This window comes from Plectropomus leopardus, chromosome 10, assembly GCF_026936395.1.
Source record: "Plectropomus leopardus strain MGB_pleo_1.0 chromosome 10, ASM2693639v1, whole genome shotgun sequence".
NCBI classification, from domain to species: domain Eukaryota; kingdom Metazoa; phylum Chordata; class Actinopteri; order Perciformes; family Serranidae; genus Plectropomus; species Plectropomus leopardus.
The window spans coordinates 36,999,171-37,024,117 of NC_142185.1; the positions used below are offsets into that span (position 1 = coordinate 36,999,171).

At 41.8% G+C, this 24,947-nt stretch overlaps 2 protein-coding genes and 1 long non-coding RNA gene across 5 annotated transcripts in view; 2 read left to right on the top strand and 1 right to left on the bottom strand.

Annotated features, from left to right (window-relative positions):
• The window catches only part of tgfbr2l (transforming growth factor beta receptor-like), a 19,490-nt gene extending 11,053 nt beyond the window's left edge, over positions 1-8,437 (top strand). The window contains exons 4-10 of one of the 3 annotated variants that reach the window (XR_015777740.1): positions 491-1,233; positions 1,964-2,101; positions 2,867-3,008; positions 3,975-4,102; positions 4,861-6,580; positions 6,835-6,907; positions 8,217-8,437. Coding sequence is in view for 1 of the 3 variants with exons in the window: in XM_088083817.1 (XP_087939943.1) it covers positions 491-1,233; positions 1,964-2,101; positions 2,867-3,008; positions 3,975-4,102; positions 4,861-5,190 (1,481 nt within the window). In the remaining 2 variants the exon portion in view is untranslated. Of the gene's footprint in view, positions 1-490; positions 1,234-1,963; positions 2,102-2,866; positions 3,009-3,974; positions 4,103-4,860; positions 6,691-6,834; positions 7,133-8,216 lie in introns of those variants that run through there. The other 2 variants (XR_015777739.1, XM_088083817.1) reach the window with 2 other exon arrangements.
• Positions 8,438-8,871: 434 nt separating this feature from the next.
• Positions 8,872-10,119, bottom strand: LOC148188608 (uncharacterized). The gene is made up of 2 exons (XR_015777741.1): positions 9,212-10,119; positions 8,872-9,127 (listed from the first exon to the last, which is right to left on the bottom strand). It is a non-coding gene; the product is annotated as an uncharacterized LOC148188608 (long non-coding RNA).
• Positions 10,120-11,778: 1,659 nt separating this feature from the next.
• Positions 11,779-24,941, top strand: lmln (leishmanolysin-like (metallopeptidase M8 family)). Its single transcript, XM_042494896.2, has 16 exons — positions 11,779-12,165; positions 13,347-13,450; positions 13,669-13,699; positions 15,082-15,164; positions 16,429-16,546; positions 17,720-17,898; positions 18,582-18,687; positions 19,434-19,528; positions 20,183-20,300; positions 20,734-20,841; positions 20,924-21,111; positions 21,512-21,644; positions 22,152-22,311; positions 22,994-23,124; positions 23,505-23,715; positions 24,563-24,941. The coding sequence occupies exons 1-16, from the start codon at positions 12,028-12,030 to the stop codon at positions 24,661-24,663; spliced, it is 2,004 nt and encodes a 667-aa protein (XP_042350830.2). The 5' UTR covers positions 11,779-12,027; the 3' UTR covers positions 24,664-24,941.
• The last annotated feature ends 6 nt before the right edge of the window (positions 24,942-24,947 follow it).

Sequence of the window (24,947 nt, forward strand, 5' to 3'; positions counted from 1 at the left end):
TCCGTGTGGCCCCCCAACTATTTTCTAACACACAAAACAAATGACGTGATTCTCACTGTGAAGTACTTTTTGTACTTTTAGTCTCCACAAGGTGCCAGAGTGCAAAAACAGCGTCAAAATAGAGCTCGTCCTAAAATCTAAGAAATGTTGTAAAATCCTGGAAGCGTCCTAAATCTGATGTATGAAAATCCTAAAAATGTCCTAAAATCCTACAAATGTCCTAAAATCCTACAAATGTCTTAAAATCCTAGAAATGTCCTGTAATCCTGGAGCCATGTGACTGGCCCCTGTGACTGGCCCCCGGGTCTGGCCCCCGGGACTGGCCCCCGGGACTGGCCCCCGGGACTGGCCCCTGGGACTGGCCCCTGGGACTGGCCCCCGTGACTGGCTCCCGGGACTGGCCCCTGGGACTGGCCCCTGGCCTCTTGTCATTTTAAACGTGTCCCGTGGACAAACCCAGCTGAGTGTGTCTCCTGTGTGTCCCCTGCAGGATTCTCGAAGCTGCAGAGTAAAGACGTGGTCCCCGTGGTCGTGGTGAGTCTCGTGCCTCCCGTCCTGGTCGCCATCGTCGCCACCGCCGCCTTCTACTTTTACCGCACGCACCGTCCTGACAAACCGGGCCCCCCTGCTCGACCCGCCTGGCCCGCCAAACGTACGCAGGAGCTCTACCAGGCCTTCGACCTGCCCTGTGGGGGGGCGGGAGGGAGGGGGGAAGGCAGGGGAGGAGGCGGTCCCGAGAGGGCGGGGTGCAACGCCAAGGGGCCGTCCCCCAGCAGTGACGTCATCAGTGACATAACGGAGTGGCCTAGCCGGCGGGCCGAGCCGCTGCCCATCAAGCTGGAGGTGCTGGTGGGGAAGGGGCGCTTCGCCGAGGTTTGGCGAGCGTGCCTGCTGCAGGGCGAGAGGGGCGGGGCTAACAGCTGCGAGACGGTGGCGGTGAAGGTGTTTCCAGCGGTGGAGTACGCCTCCTGGAGGAACGAGTGCTCCATCTTCTCCGACCCGATGCTGGAGCACGACAACGTGGTTCGGTTCCTGGCGGCAGAGGAACGGGGCCCGCCAGGCCACGCCCACAGGAAGTACTGGCTGGTCCTGGCCTATCACAGCCTCGGGAACCTGCAGGACTTCCTGACGGCGAACACGCTGAGCTGGGAGGAGCTTGTTTCAATGGCGGGAAGCATCGCTTGCGGGTTGGCTTATCTGCACAGTGACACCACGCCCAGCGGCGCCCCGAAGGTCAGTCCGACCTCTGCTCTTCTCTCCAGGGTCATGGAAAACCTGAAAAAGTCCTGGAAATTGCGAAACTCCAGAAAAGTTTTGGAAAACTAAGAATACCCTGAAAGTTTTGGAAAAGTCAAGATATTTTTTCTCATGATGTGTTCAAGGACCAGCGGAAATGTGGAAATCCAGCGATAATTTCTGTTTTGGCAGTTTTTCTCAGGGATAGATGTGCTTATTTTTGGTGATTTTAAAAGAAAACATGCCTGTGATTTTAGAAGGCATCGAAAATTTCCAAATTGCAAAATCCTCCAAAATAATTAAAGAAAAAAGCTAAAATATTTTCTGCTTAAATTGCCCCCCAAAAAATGAAGAAAAAATAATCCTTAAAAAAAAATCACCAAAGGTATTTAAAGAAAAAAATGGCCAAAATATTTTCCTCTAGAAATGCCAAGAATTTTTAAAAAACATTTTTTCTTAAAAACTTGCAAAAAAGAAAAAGAAAAAGCCAAAATGTTTTCATCATAATTTGCCTAAAAAGTTTAAATTTAAATTTTTTTAAAAAAAATTGCCACTTTTTTCTTTTTTGAGTATAGATCTAATTTGAAAAATGCCGAGCAAGTTTGGCATGAAATAAAACAAAACATTTTGGGGTCCTTGAAAAGTCATGAAAAAGTTTTGAAATTTTGTCCATGAAAAAGTGTGTGAACCCTGTTCTGTGTGTGTGTGCGCGTGCGTGTGCGTGAAGGTGCCGGTGGCCCATCGGGACCTGAAGAGCAGCAACATCGTGATGAAGAGCAGGACGGAGTGCGCTCTGTGTGACTTCGGTCTGGCGTTGAGACTGGACCTCTCGCTCACTGTGGACGACTACGCCAACAGTGGACAGGTAATCTGTCTGGCCCCTGATAGGGCCCCTGGTGGCCCCTAAACATTTTCCAATTCACAACAAAAAAATAAAGTCATTCACACTGCGAACAGTTTTTGTCTTTTTAGTCTCCATAAGGTGTCAGAGACATAAAACAGCATCTAAGACCCTAGAAATGAATCCTAGAAACATCCAAAATTCCCAAAAAGGCCTGAAACCCAAGAAATTTTCGAAGAACCTAGAAATGTCCGAAATTCCTAAAATTGTCCTAAAATCTTGGAAACTTGAGAATAATTCTAAAACTGTCAAAAAATCTTGGAAAGGACCTAAAATCCTAGAAATGTCCAAAATTCCTCAAAAGGCATAAAATCTAAGAAATGCCTTAAAATTCTAGAAATGTCCGAAATATCATAAAAGGGCCTGAAATCAAAGAAATGTTCTTAAATTCTAGAAACGTAGAAAAATGTCCTAAAATCCTTAAAAATTTCCTAAAATCCTACAAATTTCTGAAGACCCTAGAAATTTCCTAAAATCTTTGAAACGTGAGAATGATTCAAAAAATGTCCAAAAATCCTAAAAACGTCCTAAAATCCAAGAAATGCCTTAAAATCCTAAAAATCCTAGAAATTAGCTATCACCCTACAAATGTCAGAAAATCCTAGAAACGTGTTTGGGGCCGCTGTGATTGGCCCCTGGCCCCGTGAAAAGCAGGTTGAGTGTCCCCCGCTGAAATAAATCACAGAGCACAACTCCTCTGATCGGACTCCTCTGCGTCCTCCCGTCCAGGTGGGGACGGCTCGCTACATGGCTCCTGAGGTCCTTGAGTCCAGGGTGAACCTGGAGGACCTGGAGGCCTTCAAACAGATGGACGTGTACTCCATGGCTCTGGTCCACTGGGAGATGGCGTCCCGCTGCAACGCCATCGGAGGTACGAGCTGCTCCGTGTTTCGGGTTCTGAGACAGGTGTTTGACGTTTCCTACTGATGATGAGTTTTTGGAAGATTTAGCGAATCGTGTGTGTGTGTGTCTGTGTGTGTGTGTGTGTGTCTGTGTGTGTGTCTGCGTGTGCGTGTCTGTGTGTGTGTGTGTGTCTGTGTGTGTGTGTCTGTCTGTGTGTGTGTGTGTGTGTCTGTGTGTGTGTGTGTGTGTGTCTGTGTGTGTGTCTCTGTGTGTGTGTGTGTGTGTGTGTGTGTGTGTGTGTGTGTGTGTGTGTGTGTGTGTGTGTGTGTGTGTGTGTGTGTGTGTGTGTCTGTGTGTGTGTCTCTGTGTGTGTGTGTGTGTGTGTGTGTGTGTGTGTGTGTGTGTGTGTGTGTGTGTGTGTGTGTGTGTGTGTGTGTGTGTGTGTGTGTGTGTGTCTCTGTGTGTGTGTGTGTGTGTGTGTGTCTCTGTGTGTGTGTGTGTGTGTGTCTCTGTGTGTGTGTGTGTGTGTGTGTGTGTGTGTGTGTGGTGTGTCTCTGTGTGTGTGGTGTGTGTGTGGGGTGTGTCTGTGTGTGTGTGTGGGGGGTGTGTGTGTGTGTGGTGTGTCTCGGGGTGTGTGTGTGTGTGTGTGTGTGTGGTGTGTGTGTGTGTGTGTGTGGTGTGTGTGTGTGGGGTGTGTGTGTGTGTGTGTGTGTGTGTCTCTGTGTGTGTGTGGTGTGTCTCTGTGTGTGTGGTGTGTCTCTGTGTGTGTGGTGTGGGGGTGTGGTGTGTGTGGTGTGTGTGTGTGTGTGTGTGTGTGTGTGTGTGTGTGTGTGGTGTGTGTGTGTGGTGTGTCTCTGTGTGTGTGTGTGTGTGGTGTGTCTCTGTGTGTGTGGTGTGTCTCTGTGTGTGTGGTGTGTGTGTGTGGTGTGTGTGTGTGTGTCTGTGTGTGTGTGTGGTGTGTGTGTGTGTGTGTGTGTGTGTGTGTGTGTTGCAGAGGTGAAGAGCTATGAGCCGGCGTTCGGCTCAAAGGTGTGTGAGCAGCCCTGCGTGGACAGCATGAGAGACCTGGTGCTGAGGGACCGAGGACGGCCGGACATCCCGTCAGCGTGGACGCAGCACCAGGTCAGAGCCCCGACTCGCACGTTAACCCTTTGAAACCTGAGAAAGGTGGCTTTTTTCTTTAGAAAACGTGGAAAAATGGAGAAAAGAAGAATGTAACAAAACAATAGCAATAAATTAGTAGAAAGTACAAAAAAACAACCTGAAAATTAACAACGAAAATAAAATAAAGGAAAGTTTAAAATAAATTATAAAATTTAAAATGTATTTCTTTCAAAAACTTGGAGAGAAGTTGAGGAAAGAAGAAATTACCCAAAAAATAGCAATAAGGAGTAAATTGGATTTTAAAAAACGTGGTAAAAAGGCATATTTATAGATAGTTATTAACATAGTTATTAGTATTTTAAAGCATTTATTTTTTGATTTAATTTATATTTTTAAATTATTTTTTTAAAAAAAACTTATTTCTTGCTATTTTTGGGTCATTTCTAGGACTTTTGCTCATTGCCTGCTCAATATGTAAGAAATCAAGCAAAGTTTTAACATAATTTTAAATCTGCATTTATGATAACGGCGCAGAGTTTTTACCCTTTCATGTTATGGAGCCGCTCATTTCTTGATTTCTGAGGAACATTTCTCGCCTTTTTTCCATGTTTTTGAAGGAAGCGGCACCGCTTTGCTCGGGGTGCGAAGGGTTAAATGCTTGCGAAAGTCGTCTGAAAGCAGCAGAAGAAAAGTGATGTCGCTCCAGGTTTCAAAGGGTTAAAGGAGGACTTCTGTCTGTGTCCTCCGATGTCTCACTGCTGTCCTCTGTCCTCCAGGGGATGAGCGTCTTCTGCTCCACCATCACTGAGTGCTGGGATCACGACCCCGAGGCCCGCCTCACGGCGCACTGCGTGGTGGAGCGCTTCAACGCCCTGCAGCGCGAGGAGGACGAGGAGCGGGAGGAGGTGCAGGAGGAGCCGAGGACACACGCTGACAGAGAGGAGGACGGACACAGAGAAAAGGACTCAGAGACAGCAGACGATGACCAGAGTCCGTCCTCGTCCTCGTCCTCGTCGCCCTCCCTCCGGGTTCCTCAGCCGGACTCAGAGGGAGGCGGCTCAGAGGTTTCCCACGATTCCCTGGGTCACCGTGCGTCTGCGGTGTGAGCGGTGGACGTCTTCGTCTCACGCTGCGAGCCGTCCGTCCTCCCGCTGCCGGCTGCGTCCACACTGTCTGTCATCTGTTGGACTGACTGAAACTCTGATTCAGGGACACAAACCTGCTTTACCCGGGGGACATTCTCAGGATTTTAGGACGTTTCTAGAATCTATTTTCTTGGACATTAGGACACGAAAAAGTATTTTCAGTGTTGCGCAAAGACGATTGATCTCTGATCATTTGTGGTCGTCACAGGTTTACGTTCGCAGTCTGAGGTTCAGGTGCCGTCCGCGTAAACGCCGCAATCCTGATCAGATTCAAGTCTGTGATTAACACACTTTTTTTTTAAATCGCGTTGATCGCCGGCGGGATTGACACAACATGAGGTCATAATTACTTTAACCCTTTGAAGGCTGGGTTAATAACATGGGAGGAAGGCAATGAGAAAAAACAAGAAATTAGTAAAAAGTACAAAAAAAGGGAATGTGAAAAAAACATGACAAAAGTTAATAATTCTCTGAAATAATGTCAAATGTAATTATGATGATAATAAATCTAGTTTAGTTTTGGGCACCTGGTGGCTCAGTGGGTAGAGCAGCACCCCATGTACAGAGGCTGTATCAGCAGCCGCAGGTTCAATTCCAGCCTCAACCATTTGCTGCATGTCACCCCCTTTCACAATTAAACTGTCTTTTCCTTTAAAGGCAATAAAAGCCCAACAAACTAATCTTTAAATAATTTTCTAAATGACCGATCTCTCGTAAATTGCAGGATATTTTTTGCCAGGTTCTCTTTGTTTTTCCCTCCATGTTCTCTAAAGAAATCAAAACCAATCCGCCCAGAGGTCCAGAGGTTAAAAACCTGTAAAAAACGTGTCTGAATGCAGAAAAGTGATGTCCATCCAGGATTTAAAGGGTTAAGACGTGACAATTTTGGACAAAAAAACCCCAAAAAACGTCTCGTTGTGCAGAGGACATCTGCGACAGTGTGAACGCAGCCGCTGTGACAAACTTCCTGTCCCCGAGCTGCAGGTTGTCTCTGAGGGACGTCCTGGATTTTTCACCTGAGGACACAGAGGACAGAAATCGCTTCATTGCGACTTTGTGCCTTCAATGATGTCCTCGCCTCGGTCCCGAACAGGAAGTGAGCAGCTGAGGGACATTTTCCTGAAAGCTGAGGACGTCAGTCGTCGATCTGCTGGCAGAGAAAAAACTTTATTAGTATGAAAACGTTTGCGTTTTTGGAGCTGGTCTCCACGCTCGTTTTAACCGCCACGTTTGAACGAACAGGAGACAGATCTGTCCTGCGTTTGTCACAAACATTATGACCAAAAAAAGCAACCCCAAACTGGACCTGATGTCTCCGTTTTATTTGTGAAGACCTGAATCTGAACCTGAAGTGAGTCAAAATATTTTTCCATCCAGAAAATTCAGAAAACCACTGCAGGACGAAAGCAGAGTGTCTCCACATGTGTGTTTTTGTAATAAAGTTAATTTTTCTGTAACTGATTAATATTTCTTCATTCTGTCTATGAGTTTATTTCTGTTCTTATCTTTTATGCACATTTGCAATTTTCACATAAATGCCTGAAATACTGAAAAAGTCAAAATATTTCTGAGTTATAATTTTTTTAATTGCTTGTTTCTCGTCAGATTTGGTGAATAAAATGATGACGAGCACAAAGCAAAGAGAAGAAATCATCTGTGGCGTGATGACCAGACTCAGGTACCGTTTTCTCTTCATCCATCATTCAGGAGCTGTAATGTAATCCATTACTTGATCAAAAGACAATAAATCACGAAAAATTTTGAAAACGGATTTGTCGTTTTAAGCAAAAATGTCAAACATTTGCTGGTTGATTGTAATTTCAATCTTTTCATAGAAAATGGGTCTTACTTTCTAAAATGCGAAATGATTTTGTAAATAAATGAATTAAACACGATAAACTTGTATCCGTAAACATGACGTGTATCAACCTGTAAAACAATCACGGTTTTTGGACTTTTTTTTTCGCCCAACAATAATAAAAGTGAGAGTTTTTGACATCAGAGGCGAAACAGACGAAAGAGAAAAACCACCAAAACTTTACATCAGTGTCTTTGAAGTTTCGGGGTTGTTTGGACTGAAAACAGGACGTGAAGTTTTTAATAAGCAGCAGAGTTTATGAGACTCGACTGATTTTCTGTTCGGCTCTGAAAGAGTCCGGAGACCAGAACACAGCGACGCCCGTCATCGAGAGAGACTCACTCCGACACCAGCACGCGAGAAATCAACCCCGACAGATCTACTGTACCGAGGAATCACACAAACAAAAACTGCTGACAGATTTCATCGCCTGAATGCAGCGATGGAAGAAGAATTCATGGCTTTTAACCCTTTGAAACCTGAGAAAATTGGCTTAATTTTTTTTTCCATCGAAAACACGAGAAGAAAGCAGTTTGCAATGAAAGAAAAAAATGACCCCAAAATAAGCAACATATTAGTAAAAAGTACAAGAAAAATACTGGAAATTCAGTTTAAAAAATTAAAACTAGAACAACAGTAAAAACCTACAACAAACAAATCAGGAAAACTTGTAAAAAATGCTTAAAAATTATAGAGATGTTGTAACAATATTCTAAATATGTAATTATTGTCATTATAAATACAGTTTTCCTTAAACATTTCCCCTAGCCTTTTTGAAAAATATAAAATTATAAAATATAAAATTTTCTAAATCTATTTTATTTTATTTTGTATTTCTTTGCAATTTGTCAAACCTTTCTTTACAAAAGCTGTCCTATAAAAAGCACCAAAAATAATCTTTAAAATAAAAACAATATAAAAAAAAAAGTAATCGCACCAATGTGCTCAGGGTTCAGAGGGTTAAATATTGTGAAAGATGTCTGAAAGCAGCATGAGGAAAGTGATCCAGGTTTCAGAGGGTTAGTTAAGTAAAAGTATCAATACTATAGTGTAAAAATACTTTGATACAAGGAAAAGCCTCAAACTTTAAATTCACCTTGAGTAAAAGTACTCATGTCTCTACTTTTAGATCAAATCCCTGTAAACACCGTGATGCAGCAGGTCAGAGCCTGACGGATCCTCGGCTCAAAGTTTCTTTACCAGCAGAAACAAAGAAGAAAGGATGAAAAGGAGGATTAGAGCGAATCAGATGGACAGAGCGGCCTTTCATCGCTCCGTCAGACTTCAGAGACTCTTCCAATATTCACTTAAACTGGAACATCCTCAACTAATCGCATCCACCGCGAGTCAGCGTGGGAACCGCACACTCACAGCCCGCACAGTAAAAATACTCTTACAGTTAAAGTACTGCAGGTACACAAAAAGTTATGTCATAAAGAGTCATAGTAAAGCATGTCGTAAAAATTAAAAAAAAAAACAAAAAACAAACAAACAGAAAAAATCAAAGTGTATTATGCCATAAAAAAGTCACCTAATAGTATGTCATGAAAAATGTCATAAAAGGTTATATATATATATATATACACACACATATGTTGTATAAAAAGTAACTGTACAGTCTGTTGTGGTATGTCATGAAAAATGTCGAAGAAAGTAATTACACAGTATGTTAAAAAAAAGTCATAGGACAGTATCTATCAGAACAAAATGCCATTAAAGTCCTTGTATAGTATGTCCTAAAGATGTAAAGGAAAAAAAAGTCATAGAATAGTTTATATTGAAAAAAAAAACCAAAAAAAAAAAAAACAGAGAAAGTCATTGTATTGTATGTCAAAGAAATGTGTTACTACTGCTGCTATTAACATCATCAACAATAATAATAATAATGATAATAATAATACATAAAATAAAATAGCATCATAATTAACAATAACATTTGACAGTGGATGTGTTTGCTCTGCTGCCTCCTGGTGGCTTCACCGCGCCACGACGAGAGGCACAAACAGACCCGGAGTGAGCTCTCTTCTTTCCATACAGCACCTCTTATTATCTCTCTTCCATACAGCACCTCTTATTATCTCTCTTCCATACAGCACCTCTTATTATCTCTCTTCCATACAGCACCTCTTATTATCTGACTTTGAGGAAACTGGAAGCAGGCCAGAGTTTTTGGAATATTCTGCTTGATTGATCGGGGTTATCTCCAGCTGTCATCACAAACAAAGAACAAGGAACCAACTTTTCAATGCAAAATAAAAATGTACCGTAATGTGCTGAGCTCTCACAGTAACAAAAGCCAGCTTTGTTTTAACGTGCATGAAACCAAACTTCAGCGTGTAAAAGCACATGCTCCAAACAAGCCTCACTCTTTTTATGTACAAGACACCAGCAATGTATAAAAATAAAATAATAAAACCTCAAAAATTATGAAATGTATAGATCTGGTGAAATATTTTGCACAGGTCATGTTTAAAGACATAATTAGCTTCCAGGTAACTTTCAAAAAAACTCTTACTATCATGTAAGAGGTCTATTTTACTTTAAACAGCCTGGAGTGCGTTTCCAATCTCATTCTCAGCCAGCGTCTCCGCCGGCGTCCTCCCACTTTCCAACCCCAATCTCGCCTAGGGCACCAAAGTGCCTACAGCCGGCCCTGCTTGTAGCCACTTTAAAGATGTTCAAGATCAAGTTTGGTTTGAACAGGTGACAGCTGCTAACAGCACTTTCTGACCCAAACAGCTGACCAGCGGTGGATAAAAAATGTAGTGGTTTTTATTTATTTCGTTGTTGAATAAATTGATTTATTTAATTAGTTAGCAATTTAATAATTTTATTTATTCATTTGTTTATTTAGCTGCTGAATACATGTATTATTTATTTATTATAACAATAATAAACTTTATTTGTAGAGCACCTTTCAAGCAAGCAAGTGCTGTCCAAAAAAAAAAAAAACAAAACCTAAAAACAGTAGGTCTAATTATGAAACATATGCATAAACACACACATACATGTACACACAAAGACACCCACCAACGCACACACAGTCACAAATGATTTCAATTAGAATAAATATTATTATAAATCAGGGCCGGTTGTAGGCAGGCATATATGAGGGGGCAGTCTGAAATGTGAAGGGGGCATCATATGTACACATCATGCTCCAGCACTTTTCCCCTGTGCTTATAGTAACAGTGTTTTCTTCATTGAATTGGGGTGTTAGCTATGTGTCCAACCCCAACCTAGAGAAGTGGATTGCACTTAGTCAGGCCTCTACCTTCAGACCTGTCCAACTTGGGTGTCCCACCTGAAGACTAAGCTCCTGCTGGTATAGCTCTTAAGGTCACTGAGGCACGTAAACCCCCTGACCACAATAAAGTAGTAGTTATGCTAGCTGCTGTCTCTGATGTACTAGCAGGAGCAGGAGCAGGAGCAGGAGCAGGAGCAGGAGCAGGAGCAGGAGCAGGAGCAGGAGCAGGAGCAGGAGCAGGAGCAGGAGCAGGAGCAGGAGCAGGAGCAGGAGCATCACTGCTACTACTGTTAGTACAGGCAGGAGCAGCACTACACTTTTTAAAAGCTCTGAAAAACGGACGCATCACACAGCATTAACTTTCTCTTTGTGAGCTGCAGGAAGCTGGAGTGGAAAATAAGTAAGCTGGCTTTGTAAAAACCGCTGTGATTAAATGAAACAAAGCAGTGCGGAACTACAGCATGGGGCGGGGCTTTACATAGGGGTCTGTCAAACACCGCTCATTTGTCCTCAGTCTGTCACGTGCAGTGGACGTGGACTCATTTCTGTGCTTGTAACTGAGAAAACGCAGCTGCACTACCTCCGCTTTCTATTTATTCTATTTTTTATATATTTATGTCTATTTCTATCTTCTATTATTCTTCTTATTTTTCTATGTATGTCTCTGTATGTCTTACGTGCCAAGCTGCTGTGACAACTAAATTTCCCTCCGGGGATCAATAAAGTCGTCTATCTATCTATCTATCTATCTATCTATCTATCTATCTATCTATCTATCTATCTATCTATCTATCTATCTAAAGTCTTACGCTGAAACCCGAAAGCTGAAAGCTGAGAGCTGAGAGCTGAGAGCTGAGAGCTGAGAGCTGAGAGCTGACACCACACTGTCCGGCTCCGTCTTGGCTCATTTGCATACTAACAGTGGATGTTTACTGAGGGCTGAGGGGAGGTGTGTGTGTGTGTGTGTGTGTGTGTGTGCGCTGACCAGCCTGTGAATACACACACAGCGGAGGGACAGATAGATGAGAGGAAGCTGATACTATATCGTCTTCGTGTCCCCTTTTCGGCGGATTTTTCCGCTACTGCAGATAATTTTGTCAACTTGTAATGTATTAATTTTGCGAGTATATTAAAAATGTGCTTTCTCAACTTCTAAAATTTTGATTTGAGGGGGCAAGACATTTATTTTAGGGGGCGCTGCCCCCTCTTGCCCCTGCGTAGAGCCGGCCTCGTTATAAATTAATATTAATTATATTATATATTCATTATATTTATTCAGCTAATGAATACATTTATGTATTTAGCTGCTGGACATATTCACTTACCAAGCCGATGATTAAATTATTTCTTTTGTTTATTTGTTCAACAAATTTAAACCTGCAAAAAACTGCAAAAGTATCGGATTGAGGCCCCGCCCCTCCCGCTAGGCCCCGCCCCTGTCCGCTGACGCCGAGCAGCAGCTGACCGGAGGACCGGAGGAGCAGCAGGTTTTACCGTTTACCGGCCGGTGTTTCTGCCTCTCTGCTGTCTGTCCTCCTCGCACTGAACCGTCCGGAGTTATACGGGATGCTGACATGCTCTGATTCACCCTGCGAGCGATGACCGGACCGAGCACCGAGGGGACCACCGGACCGGCGGAGGTGCTGCTGACTGCGGGCTGCCGAGCCCCGCTTGTCGGACTGCTGGTCGGAGGATGGAGCCGAGGCTGAGCGGGGCTGCCGGCAAGCCGTCCGTGTCCCGGTTCCTCGGCCCTGCCCTCGTCCTCTCCATCCTGGCTGTGTCCGTGGGCTGCCACGGGACGTGCAGACACCGAGTCCCGTCTCCCGAGGAGGTGAGCCCCGGTGATCGCTCCGAGCTAACCCGGCTAGCTGCAGCTCTGTGGCGGCTAGTTAGCACGCTAGCTGCGGCGGATAATTAACGTCTTTTTTAATGCCGTGTGACAAAATAACAACTTTACAGAATCGCGATGTGTTTAAATCCACGTTTTTACAGCCGCTGGAGCCAACAGCGGTTTCTGTTCCGGTTATCTGAGCTGAAATGTTTGTTTTTGAGCTCCGCGTCCAGTTAGCTTCCTAAACTAGATTAGCCGCACAGTTAGCCAGCCGGCTAACAGGCTGAGAGGAGGCTAATGATGATGTTTACCGAGTTTACTGAGTCTGCCAGAGACATTTACAGCAAATAACAGACACTTCAATATTCATTCATCACACAGCTGATCACTTTAACCCGTTTCCCCTAGCAACAACAAAAACTACACTTCCGGCCAAACCTCTTCAGATTAAAAGACACATCTTTGCAAACCTAACATTGACTATAATAATAATAATAATGATAATATAATAATAAAATAAAAATCCGCTTGAACACTAAATATCTTCTCTTTGTACTGTATTCAATTGAATACATTATATAATTTCAGATGATTGCATTCTGTTTGTATTAAAGTCTGACACATCGTCCAAACTTTTTTGTATAGTCAAAATATTATGAGCAATAAAGCCATTCATAATATTGCAACATTTAATTGGTCATTTAAAAGAGTCATAATGTTATGGGAATTAAGTCTAAATGTTGAGGGAAATATTTATGATATTTTAAGAAGAAGAATACAAGAAGTCAGAATTTCAATTAAAGACATAATGTTATGAATAAATTAAGGTATTATGTAAACAATTTGTCAATTTGTAGAATTTTTGTTAGGAAACATATTTCTGAAAGAAAGAAACAAAGAAAAAAAACAATACAGTCATAACTGTGTTATACGTTAATAGACCAGATTTAAAAGGCAGTGTAAAGTGCAGTGTCTTTGAAAATTTAGGATTTCCGACGATGGTTTCAGAGAATGTTTGCTCTTGAAATTTGCCTCATATTCATTGAAAAGTCCTGATAATATATCGGTAAAAATGTGTATGAACCCTGAAACTAGATAGGTGTACCAAATAAACTGGAAACTGAGTGAATATTACTATTGAATATCTTCAGTTTCTAATAATTTCTCTGTGCCTCTTTTAGGTTGTCCATCATGTGTACTTGAAGCCTGAGCGTCTGACGAAGAGGAGCTCCCCCGACAACCTGCAGCTGAAGATTAAGATCATCTACGACTACAGCGTCGACCAGTAAGAACTCCACTAACATGAGCAGAGACAACACGCTGCATGTGTCAGCGCGTAACTGTGAACAGGACTATTGTCAGTAATGCTGGAAGCTCTCAGACAGTCTGCAGCCCTCAGACAATAACGTTAAAGCTGCGGCCTGAGATTCACAGTTTCAGGACCAGTTTTCCCACTTTGTGTTGAAGGTGCGTAAAGCGATGTGATGTACTCTCTCTCCACAGGCTTCCTGCAGACAAGAGGAGGCTGGTAAAGGTGAGGAACATTTTACGTGCTTTTTATTCTTCATTTTTTGATAATTTTGACTGTGTCCATGCATATGGCATACATTTTGGCAAGGTTGTTTATTAACCATTCAAACTGACATTTTGGATCCCGCAGCCATCAAAGCAGAAAAACAGGACTTGTATTATTTCTGGGTGTCATTCTGGGCTTTTGACTCTGAATTTGTCGTTTTAACTATTTTCCACCTGATGAGGTCATTTTGACCATATTTGGCATATGGATTTTTTTCATCTAAAAACATAGTGGCATCATGACAAAATCCTGGCATTTAAAGAATTAAAAATCAGAAAATAAACAAATATTCGATATTTATGATTAGGACTGATGTTAGTTAAAAGAATAAACTCAATGAAAGTAGAAAAATAATATTACTGTAAAATCTTTTTAAAGCTTGATTTTGAGAAGCACATTTTGTTCGCAGAGCGATACCAGTGTATGTGATATTAAGGCTGGCCTTAAGGGTTAAAAAGATTAGCTGAAGAGCTTTACTTGGTGACAGACTGTGAACTGTAACAGCCACGCCTGCATGTGTGCATCCTTGTGCACATTATAAACAAAGAAGGGGATTTTTTCAAAATGACCACAAAGGAAATTGTAAACTCGCTGTTGAGATCCAACTTTTGAAACTTTTGCACATTTCACTGTGGTACATATGTTATTAGGTCCATCACTGTGTTTTTATCAAAACAACTTTGCTGTCATGGTAGATTGTAAACCATTGCAGTCTTTGGGAAAACAGCATCTTTAAACAACAGTTTTTCACTTGTGGAGCAAATCAGTCTTTGTAAAAATAAACAGTTGACATCTCTCTGTTGTCCAGATGAAATCTGCAAAATCTCAGAGTTTAGTTTAGATAAGTTTGTTTTTGGTAGCTGTTTGAAATTTGCCGTTCCATGCACAGACAGCTGATATCCTGCCCCCTGGTGGTCGGCTCAGTCACAGTGTGAAGCCTTCTCTGGTTTCTCTCGGCACGGAGCGCTCAGGGATAGTGACTCGTCCTTGGTGTCTGAGCTTGTGAATTTAACCCTCGTGATGCACAATTGCACATTCTGATGCCGAGTTGTTCATTGTCTTCCAATTCATCTGCCGATTGCTGCTAAAAATGCCTAGCCCTGATCTGTTGCTGTGCAGCGGCTACAATCCACTTTATGTTTATAGGCTTCGTTTTTAAGTCCTCTCAGCGGCAGCATCTAGTGGCCATCAGGGGGACTGCAGCTCAAAACACATCAGTAGTTTCTTTACATTGGTTTGTTGTGGATGTTAAATTCCTCCCATGTTGGCTTCCTTTCTTTAGTGGTTGATCAGAGGTGCCTCAGACTGGATCAGTGTTACTTTGTGTGTTTCCTCCTCAGGATAAGCTGTTTCCTCAGGCCATCGACTACCTGCAGAGGGCCTTCAGTGTGAGGCGCCGCGTGGGACCTGTGCTGCTCAGCAGGTATGTGGCCTGTTTTATCACCATGTTTTTAAATTACAGATGAGGGTCCACAACATCACTGGCCTCATGCAGTCCACATTTTGCCTTTGTTTTTGCTGCTAGGTTGGAAAGTGGATGTTGAGAAACTTTTACTATCCTCTAGTTTATCTAACCTTTGGCACTACCCTGAAGGGCCGTCCACACCAAGCACTATAACCGTAACCATAATGATGACGATCTGAGAATCCACACTGATAAACGATAACGTTCTGTAAACAGCGGTGCGGAGCACATGCCACGTACCCCACAAAAATGGATGTTGATGAGCTGCTGCTGTACGCTGCGAGGAGGCTGAGGAGAAACAAACAGAAAACTACAAGGACATGGCTTCACCAAATTCTTCAAAGATGACAGAAATGGGGAGAATATAAACACTTCACACACTTTTGAAGACAAGTTTCATTCATCCTTTGGTGTGTGTCAACATCATTGTGGCGATGGTCAAAAAAGACATCAGTAAAGACAAAACCAACTTCAGAGACCCCATCAGTGTCAGAGAGCGCTTGGCTGCATATCGCAGGGAAAATTACTTTTCTGTGTCATCTGCAGCCCAATTATTGTTCATACAGCTGTTAATAGACGTGACTGAGTGATTCTACCATGTTAAAGGTTGCTCCTGAATCCTAAATGAAAGACAGAAGCTGCAGTTAAGAAGCCGATATTGTAAACACTCCTGAAACTTTATTTTGCAGAAAAATGTCCCTGAAATGTGCTGATGACACCCAAACTGAACACTTTAAATTCATTTGGATTTAAATTCAGAGTTGGTTCTGTCGCCTATAAATCTTCATATTAAGGTGATGTTTTTTCCTTCATCTTCTTCTCCTGATAGCAGTCAGCAGCACAATCTACTGGCCAGAATCTGGTACAGTCAGCAAGACAAATCAATCATCGATGACTAAAATCACAGGAATAACAACAAAAAGAAAACCAAACAGTTAAAACAGTCCACCGCGTCATATATCTTTTTCAGCATTAACAAAAGGACGTTTTGTGGTCTGGATTTGTTGTTGGTATAGTTGTGTGGACTCTGCCATCCACTTGAGTTGGAACCATTTTTAAAACTATATTTTTATGGTAATCGTTTTTGGTGCAATTTGCATCCCCAAAGGTGAAATAAATTTGATAAATAATTGTTCCTCATGATAAACTCAGGGAGCTGAAAAAGTGTTTTGTCCTGTAACCACGCTGCAGAGTTAAGTGTTTGTTGTCTCTGTCATGTCAGACAATGTGCAACCAACCAGTATCTGAGGAAGAGAGATGACCCTCATCGTTACTGCCAGGACGCCTGTGCAGACGTCACGCGGTGTGGCCCGGTCGTCGTACCACAGCACCACCTGCAGGTCAGGGAGTGCCACACATAAAGCATAATCTAATAAAAATCAAAACTTGCCTTCAAGTTTTCAGCTTTTCAAAACAAAGTTCCAAGTTGTTACATTTTAGCCATAACAGCTGTTTCAGATAAATAATCATCGCTTTTAGTGTTATTTTGAGTCTTTGTGCCTTTTGGTGGTTAAAAGTCACAAAGTGCTCCACATTAAAGACAAAAGAGAGGACTGGTTATCATCATTACAATGTATGCGACCCAAGCGTAGCAGATATGGAGAGAACATAAATGGGCCAAAGATGGATCCCTGTGGGACACCACAGAGAAAAGGACTGGTAAAGATTTTTAAAGGTGAACAGTGGTCCCAATCAGTGACGAATTTTGATGCTAAGATATTTTTTTAGGGGTGCACTGTGATGATAGAGGGATCTACTTTTTCAGAGGTCGATCCGAGATTGAGGAGGATTGTGTTAGATGCAACTGAAGAACAATACAGACTGTAAAAGTCTGGAAAAGACCAGAATAGGGAGGCAGGTAGAGAGATGGACTGACGAAGGGAGGGACTGGCAGAGTGAAGGGTTAAAGGGGTAAAAGAAGGCTATTGTCAGGTTCTTAATCTCATTATGGTTATTGTAGATGCTGAGCAGGAGCTAATGATAGTGCTGCAACCTTTCCTTCCGCTGCCTGTTGTTCCTGCTGAACATGCGAGGTACACGATCCAAAATCTGAAAGTAAAACACCAGGAAGGAGGCGTTGGTTGAAAATGTAACTTATAACTTTAAAAATGTGCAAAAGGTTTGTCTGTGCACTGCAGAGGAGTTTTACCTTTAGATCCGTCTCCGTTAGTAAAAATACTCAAAAACTAATCAGACATAATCAGGTTCCTTAAAGGCAACCAAACTACGGGAATCAGAGGGGTTTTCAGGAAGATAGAACTGTGCATCATCTGCATAAAAATGAAACCTGTATATCAGGGATACTCACCCCCCCGCACCCGTCGGGGGCCAGATTTGATTATCACTGCTTTAGGGCAACCACACTACAGGAATCTGGAGGGTCGACAGGAAGAAATAACTTTGCATTATCTGCATAGAAATGTAAATCTGTATTATGCCCACTAATCACATCCTTTATTGTGATACCTTCTCTCTCCCTCTTCATTCACCTCTACTGTCTGTTTCCCTCCCAGCAATGTAAGGTGTGCAGTGAATCAGGGAAGTCATGTGGCCCCATGGGGTCCCCAGACGGCCCCGGGGTGGAAGGGTCTGACTTTGTGCTCTATGTCAGCGGCATCACCACAGAGCGCTGCGGGCAGGAGAACATAGTGGCCTACGCTGCGTACTGCCAACTGGAGGCAGCGCTGGACAGGTGAGGAGGACCAAACAAAGTAATTTGTTTAACTGCGCTTTCTTACATATGTTCTTAAAAAAACAACTATAAAATCAATCCAGTCTTTGTCTTCTTTGTGCGTCAAGTACTGTGATTGGCTGATAAACACTATGATTTTGCCGTTAAATTAAGAAATGAGTCTCTCTGTCGCAGCTACAGGTATAAATAAAAGTAACATGGTAAAAATGGAATAAAAAATCTGATTGTAATCACGGCTGGGTACAATAATACTATTATCCTGCTGGAATTATGCAACACACTGACTGTGCAATATCTAATTATTTACTGCTGTTACAAGTTTAGTTTATATGTGTGAGTTGTTGAGTCGCTCATTTTATCATTTATATTTCCTTTGCACCAGGCGTACTTGCACTTAAATTTTATCGTACAGCTGTTTAATGACAAGAAAGGCATTCTGTTCTACTCTATTCTATTCTGTTTCCTCAGCTGTTAGTCAGTCTTGTTCCTTGCGTTCTCCTGGTTTGTCTTTAAACTTGAGACATAGATTTGTTTCTTTCATGGAAACTAAAATACATGCTTCAGTAGGTTTGACAGGAAGATATAACAGAGTATCATCTGCATAGAAATGAATGTGTGACTTCTCAGGACGCCCTCGCTATCAAATCCTGCAACTTCTCCCTGATTTCTTCCTGTGTCTGCAGACCTATAGCAGGCTACGCCAACCTGTGTCCGGCGATGATCTCGTCTCAGCCTCAGGAGTTTGAAGGGATGCTGTCCACCGTCAAACATGAGATCATCCACGCTCTGGTCAGTACCACTTTGTGTCAATCGACCTGCTGGGGCTTTTTTATGTTGCAGCAAATATTTGGGCAAAATTGTTTGGAACTTTAACCCTTCAACGGGCACTGTGATCAAATTGCTTTACTAAACACCCAATTTCATTTTATACAGATGCTTTTATACAAAGCATTTTAGCATTTTGATTATTCTGTGATTCTATTTCATTCTATTTTTATAATATTAAATTGACTATTTGTTTTTTTTCTATCATACATTTTAAACAGATTTTGTTACTGGATTAATATATATTTGTTTTTATTTCATTTATCATGTGTTTTTTCACGAAGGTACTTTTATTTTCAGATTTTTATTATATAACATTCACAGTTAGTTTGTACTATATAATTTACGCAGATTTTTTTTACGAGACTTAATGTTTTGTATCTATTTAATTTTTCATATTCTTATTGTATGAAGTTAATTTTCTTTTTTCAATTTTTGTCAATTTCTATTATATTACATTGACTCTTGCACTTGTTACAATACATTATACTGGGGAAATGTGTTTTTCTTAATAAATTGAGGCATATCTTATATCAGTTTTTTACCTTAAATTTTTGTTACTGTAAATTGGTCTTAATTTGTTTTGTTTTGAGCTGTATTAAAGAAATCTTAAAAAGACTAAACCCAACTGGCTGCAGGAAGTCTGTAAATGTGGCTGATTTGTGTGGATGTAAATGCCGTCTGTGTGCTGCTCCTCTTCTTTCCACCAGGGCTTCTCAGCTGGTCTGTTCGCCTTCTACCACGACGACGAGGGGAAACCTCTGACGCCTCGCTTCACCAGCGGCCTGCCCGCCTTCAACGAGAGGTAAGCACTCTTTGTGTTTCAAGTTCTTTATTGTCATGTCCAAAAAAAGTCGGGTTTTCATTCGAATGCTGCACAGATATGTTTAGAAAGAGAAAAATGTAAAAGAAAAAAAATGTTAGACATGAAACAGCGCAGAATTTAAAATATAAAGATAAAATATAGAAAATCAAATAGAAAATATTTGTGGCAGGCAGGTGCACAGTAATGGAGCAAGACTAAGCTGTGATGTAAACAGCAATAAAGAAGTAATAATAATAATAATAATCTTTATTCATATAGCTCCTTTCATGCAATAAATAAACAAAGTCCTTTACAATAAGTAAGATATAAGCACTGAACGCTTCACATGAAAACTGACAGAATGGACATAATACAGGCCGACAAGCAAATCTATAAATAATAAAATAATGAAAGGACACTGAAAACAGTTTTTAAACAGTTTGAAAAATAATTAAATTTGTGAATTTTCATGTGAAAGTGGTGATTTGAGGTCTTATTAATCCAAATTTCAGAAAGTAAGTGTATATGATAGAGACAGTATAAAGAGACAGCTGGACATGTCCCCAGCTGTTGTTTGAGACATTATTGTGTGTGTGTGTGTGTGTGTGTGTGTGTGTGTGTGTGTGTGTGTGTGTGTGTGTGTGTGTGTGTCAGCCTGGGTCTGTACCAGTGGAGTGAGGCGGTGATCAGGAGGGTCAGCCGGCTGTGGGACATCAGAGGAGGGATGATGGTCCGACACCAAGTCCATGTCCTCGTCACTCCCCGAGTCGTGGTGAGAAACCGTTCGTCTCTGTCGACCCTGAAGTCCTACTCACCTGGAAAATGTGTTTCTCTTCTCACCTGTGCAGATATTTAAGAATTTAAATTGAAAATGTAACATATTTACAGATTCATAGATGTTGATTTTTTTAATATAGGAGAAGAAGCAGATGTTCTTTATTCCACATTTAAAGTATTTTATTTTTCACTTTTTAAAGTATTTGTATGTGTTTTAAAACATGCAGCTTTCACTGAAGCATGACAGAGGGAATAGTTAAGAGGACAAGAGGGACTTTATTTTAAGAATCAATTCAGGTTTTTTATCATTTTACAAAGCAAAAATTAAATATAAAGCTCGTCTCAGTGACCGCTGTCAGGTTAACGGCCTGACGTCAGACGAAGTGAAGGACTTTCGTCGGTGTTTGACTGAGCCGTCTGTCCTCCAGGAGGAGGCGAGGAGACACTTTAACTGTCCCATCCTGGAGGGGATGGAGCTGGAGAACCAGGGAGGGACGGGGACTGAGCTGAACCACTGGGAGAAGAGACTGCTGGAGGTGAACTCACTCCGTCTCTCTGTCACTTTGCTTCCTGTTTCTCCTTTTTTTTTTTAATCCTCACTTCCTGTTGGTCCATCAGAACGAGGCGATGACGGGCTCCCACACTCAGAACCGCGTGTTTTCTCGGCTGACGCTGGCCATCATGGAGGACAGCGGCTGGTACCGAGCCAACTACAGCCTGGCTCAGAGGCTGGACTGGGGCCGCGGCCTCGGCTGCGACTTCGTCATGAAGAGCTGCAAGTTCTGGATGGACCGGCAGAGACAGAGGTGACGATAACTCCAATATAACTCTCATCACAGAGAATATTCACCTAAAAATGAAAATTCCAGCATCAGGCTTCATGAAAACATAGAAAAAAGTTTTGGTCATGGACTTTTGTTTCACAAACCTGTATAATAACACAGAAAATATGACGTTATGTTTTCTAAACAGATCACCAAATAGTTTTAAAGAAAACAAATCGCCAACATATCACATAAAAAACGAACAATCCCAAAGTTATATTAAAGTTCTCCTACTGCTGTGAAACTGATTATGCTTTAATATATTTATTTTAAAAAGCTGTTGTGTTATAATGACGTGTGGGAGTGTTTTTAAACTGTGACTTTGTGAATTTCAGACTGAAAATCTCAGATTGGTTGTGTTTGTGTTGTGTTTGTGCTGCAGACGACACTCTGTGACGCCGTACTGCGACACAGTGAGAGCGTCTCCTCTGCAGCTGACCTGCAGACAGGACCAGCTGGCCGTGGCCGTCTGCAACCTGCAGAAATACCCACAGGAGCTGCCGCTGGAGTACCAGGTACACACACACACACACACACACACACACACACACACATACAGTGAATGACTGAAATAAAAGTATAAAATATATAAATGCACATTTATATAGCAAAAGAGCAAATGAGCAAAACAACAAACCAACACAAAAAATTATGAATTTATTTTTAATATACTACATGCAAAGTAGATTATTATTTTTTGATTATCACAGCTGGGGTATGAATCATTAGCAACAATATTGATTTTTATACATTATTATTTTCTGCACAAAAAAAATCACTTTTCAAAATCAGGCTTTAAAAATATTATACAATAATATGATTTTCTTTCATTGAGTTGGTTTTTTTTAACCAGCATCAGTCCTAATCATAAATATCAAATATTCTTTAATTTTCAGAATTTCAATCCTTTAAATGTCAGGTTTTTGTCATGATGCCACTATGTTTTGCTGCGCTGCTACACTACTGTCTGTGTGTGTGTGTGTGTGTGTGTGTGTGTGTGTGTGTGTGTGTGTGTGTGTCAGTATTTTGAGAGGATCCCTGACGTGTCGTCTGATGAGCTGCCGTTGTTCGGCGGCGCCGTGGAGATCGCGGACTTCTGTCCCTTCAGTCAGGAGTTCAGTTGGCATCTGAGCGGAGAGTATCAGAGGAACTCGTACTGCCGAGTGTCGGAGAACCAGCCAGGTGATCCTCGCACCACCGTCACCACGGTTACCGCTGACGGCATGGCGTTCGGGTGTCGGCATGCTCTGTCTGATGTGACCACGTTTAAAGGGAGCAGAGTTTGTAGCTGAGCAACGCAGAAAAATATGGAATTTCTTAATTAGAAAAAGCTGAATTTCAATATTTTGATTTGGATTAAAAAAATAGATTTTTTTACATGAAAGTGAAGTAAAATAAGTACATTATTTCAGTGTAACGAATACAGTGGCGCATTTTGGTGACCTAAACACACCCAAATACTCATGATTTCGGAAACAGATGTGGCAAAATGGCTCCACGGCGCCCCCTAACGTGTAGCCCCAATGCCCAGTTTAACCAACCTTTTACGAAAATCGGTACACTTATGTGTTGATGCACGAAAAAGTCTCTTGGACCACCCCCCAAACCCGACAGGAAGTTGGCAATTTTGAATTTGGTGCTGATTTTTGGAGGTTTCAGGCCTTGTGGTTTTGCGAACTTGTCCTACAGGATTAATCTGATCGACTTCAAAATGCACTGCTTGCAGCTTTAATCTCATTATTAAAACTGAAATGTGGATCCAGTGTCGTCAGTATGAAACGTGTGCGTGTGTGTGTGTGTGCGCGTGTGCGTGTGTGTGTGTGTGCGTGTGCGTGTGTGTGTGTGTGTGTGTGCGTGTGTTCAGACCGGTGGAGAAACTACGGGGCAGAGCAGTACGGACCGGACTCTGTGTGTCTGTACCAGAAGTCGGCCTTCGTCATGGAGCAGTGCACCAGGAAGATGACGTACCCTGACTGGGGCTCCGGATGCTACAAGGTGTGTTCATGAAAAGTTTCACGTCACGCTGGTCTCCAGGTGTGATGCTCATCTCAGAGTGCGTCTGAATATTAATTTTTCTTTAATTTTTTTTATCTTCAGGTGTGGTTCTCAGCTCAGAGTATGTTTGAATATTAATCTTTTTTTTTTTAATTTTGGGTCTCCAGGTGGCGTGCTCGTCTCAGAGTACATCTGAATTTTATTTTTAATTTTGATTTATTATTTTTTTGTTCTTAAGGTGTGGTGCTCACCTCAGAGTACATGTGAATATTAATTTTAATTTTAATTTTTTAAAATTTTTTTTGGTCTTCAGGTGTGGTGCTCGCCTCAGAGTACATCTGAATATTAATTTTTAATTTTAATTTTTTTTTGGTCTTCAGGTGTGGTGCTCGCCTCAGGGCCTGACGGTGTTCGTTCAGGATCGCTCCTTCCTCTGCGTCCGGAAAGGTCAGCTGCTGAGCGTCAGCGTGCGAGTCAACGACTGGGTCTACAACGGCGTCCTGATCTGTCCCGCCTGCAGCGACTTCTGTGACGACTGTCCCCTCCCACACCAGTTGCCGCCCTTCAACGCCTCCAGGAGTCACCCCATTGGTCAGTGCCAGCGTCCTCTGAAACAGCGGCTCAAAGTGTTCAGCTGATGGTTTGACAGCCGTTCGTTATCAGCGGTACAGAATATGACCTGAAGCCGATAATTAGGTGTTTGTCTGTTGGTGATAAATCCAGATATTTCTGTTTTTAATGCAACACCAGCAGGGCAATTTAGAGAATTGTTTCATTAATTATTAAAGCTCTGTAATTGCTGTAAAAAGTTTTTCCTGACATGTTTCTCATAAAACTCCAATAATGTGTTAAAACACATTCAGTTATGTAATTAATTGATTATCTGATCGACAGCAAAAGCATCTTTGACAGATTATTTTTTTCTGCAGGTTTTATTGTTGTAAAAGAGGCTGTCACCACCAGGTCACTGCAGCTGCTCAATTAATAAATATAATTAAGAAAACAGTCAAAGAATGATGATAGTAATAACTTTGAAAACAGTACATAAAAGGAAACAAGAGAAATTGGGAATGTATTTGAAAACATGAGAAATAAATTTAGATAAAAAAAAATAAAGAGAAAAAAGAATAATAAATAATTTTTTAAAGAATGGTGACGGACAGAAAAAACTAATGATAAAAAATGTTTTATATCAAATTCTAAATTTTTAATTTATTTCTCCTCCCCTACTCCTACACACGTTTTATATTTATTTTATTACTTAATACAATAATAATGATGATGATATTGTATGTTATTATCACTCTTTAATTTTTATATTTATACACTTTATGTTTCTCCTCCCCATTGATTTTCCTGATATTCATTTACTTCTGTTTGATCTTTTGTTTGTTTGTTTGTTTGTTTGTTTGTTTGTTTGTTTGTTTGTTTGTTTCAGACCCGTGCTCCAGCTCTCCGGGTCTCGCCATCACTCTGTGGCTCCTGCTGCTCAACCTGCTCCCCCTGGTGGCCGGACTGCTGCTCTGCCACTGCAGCTGATAACACACACACATGCACGCACACACACACACACACACACACACACACACACACACACACACACACACACACACACACACACACACACACACACACACACACACACACACACACACACACTCCGACAGGATCTGCACATCTTCTCTCTTTCATCTGTACTCTGTCAGTTCTTCTTTGTTTCCTCCATCAGTCACTCCTCAGGACCTCTCCCCCTCTCCTTGTCTCCTTCTCTCCTTCTCTCCTCCTCGTCTCCTCAGCTCTCCTCCTCCTCTCCTCTCCTCTTC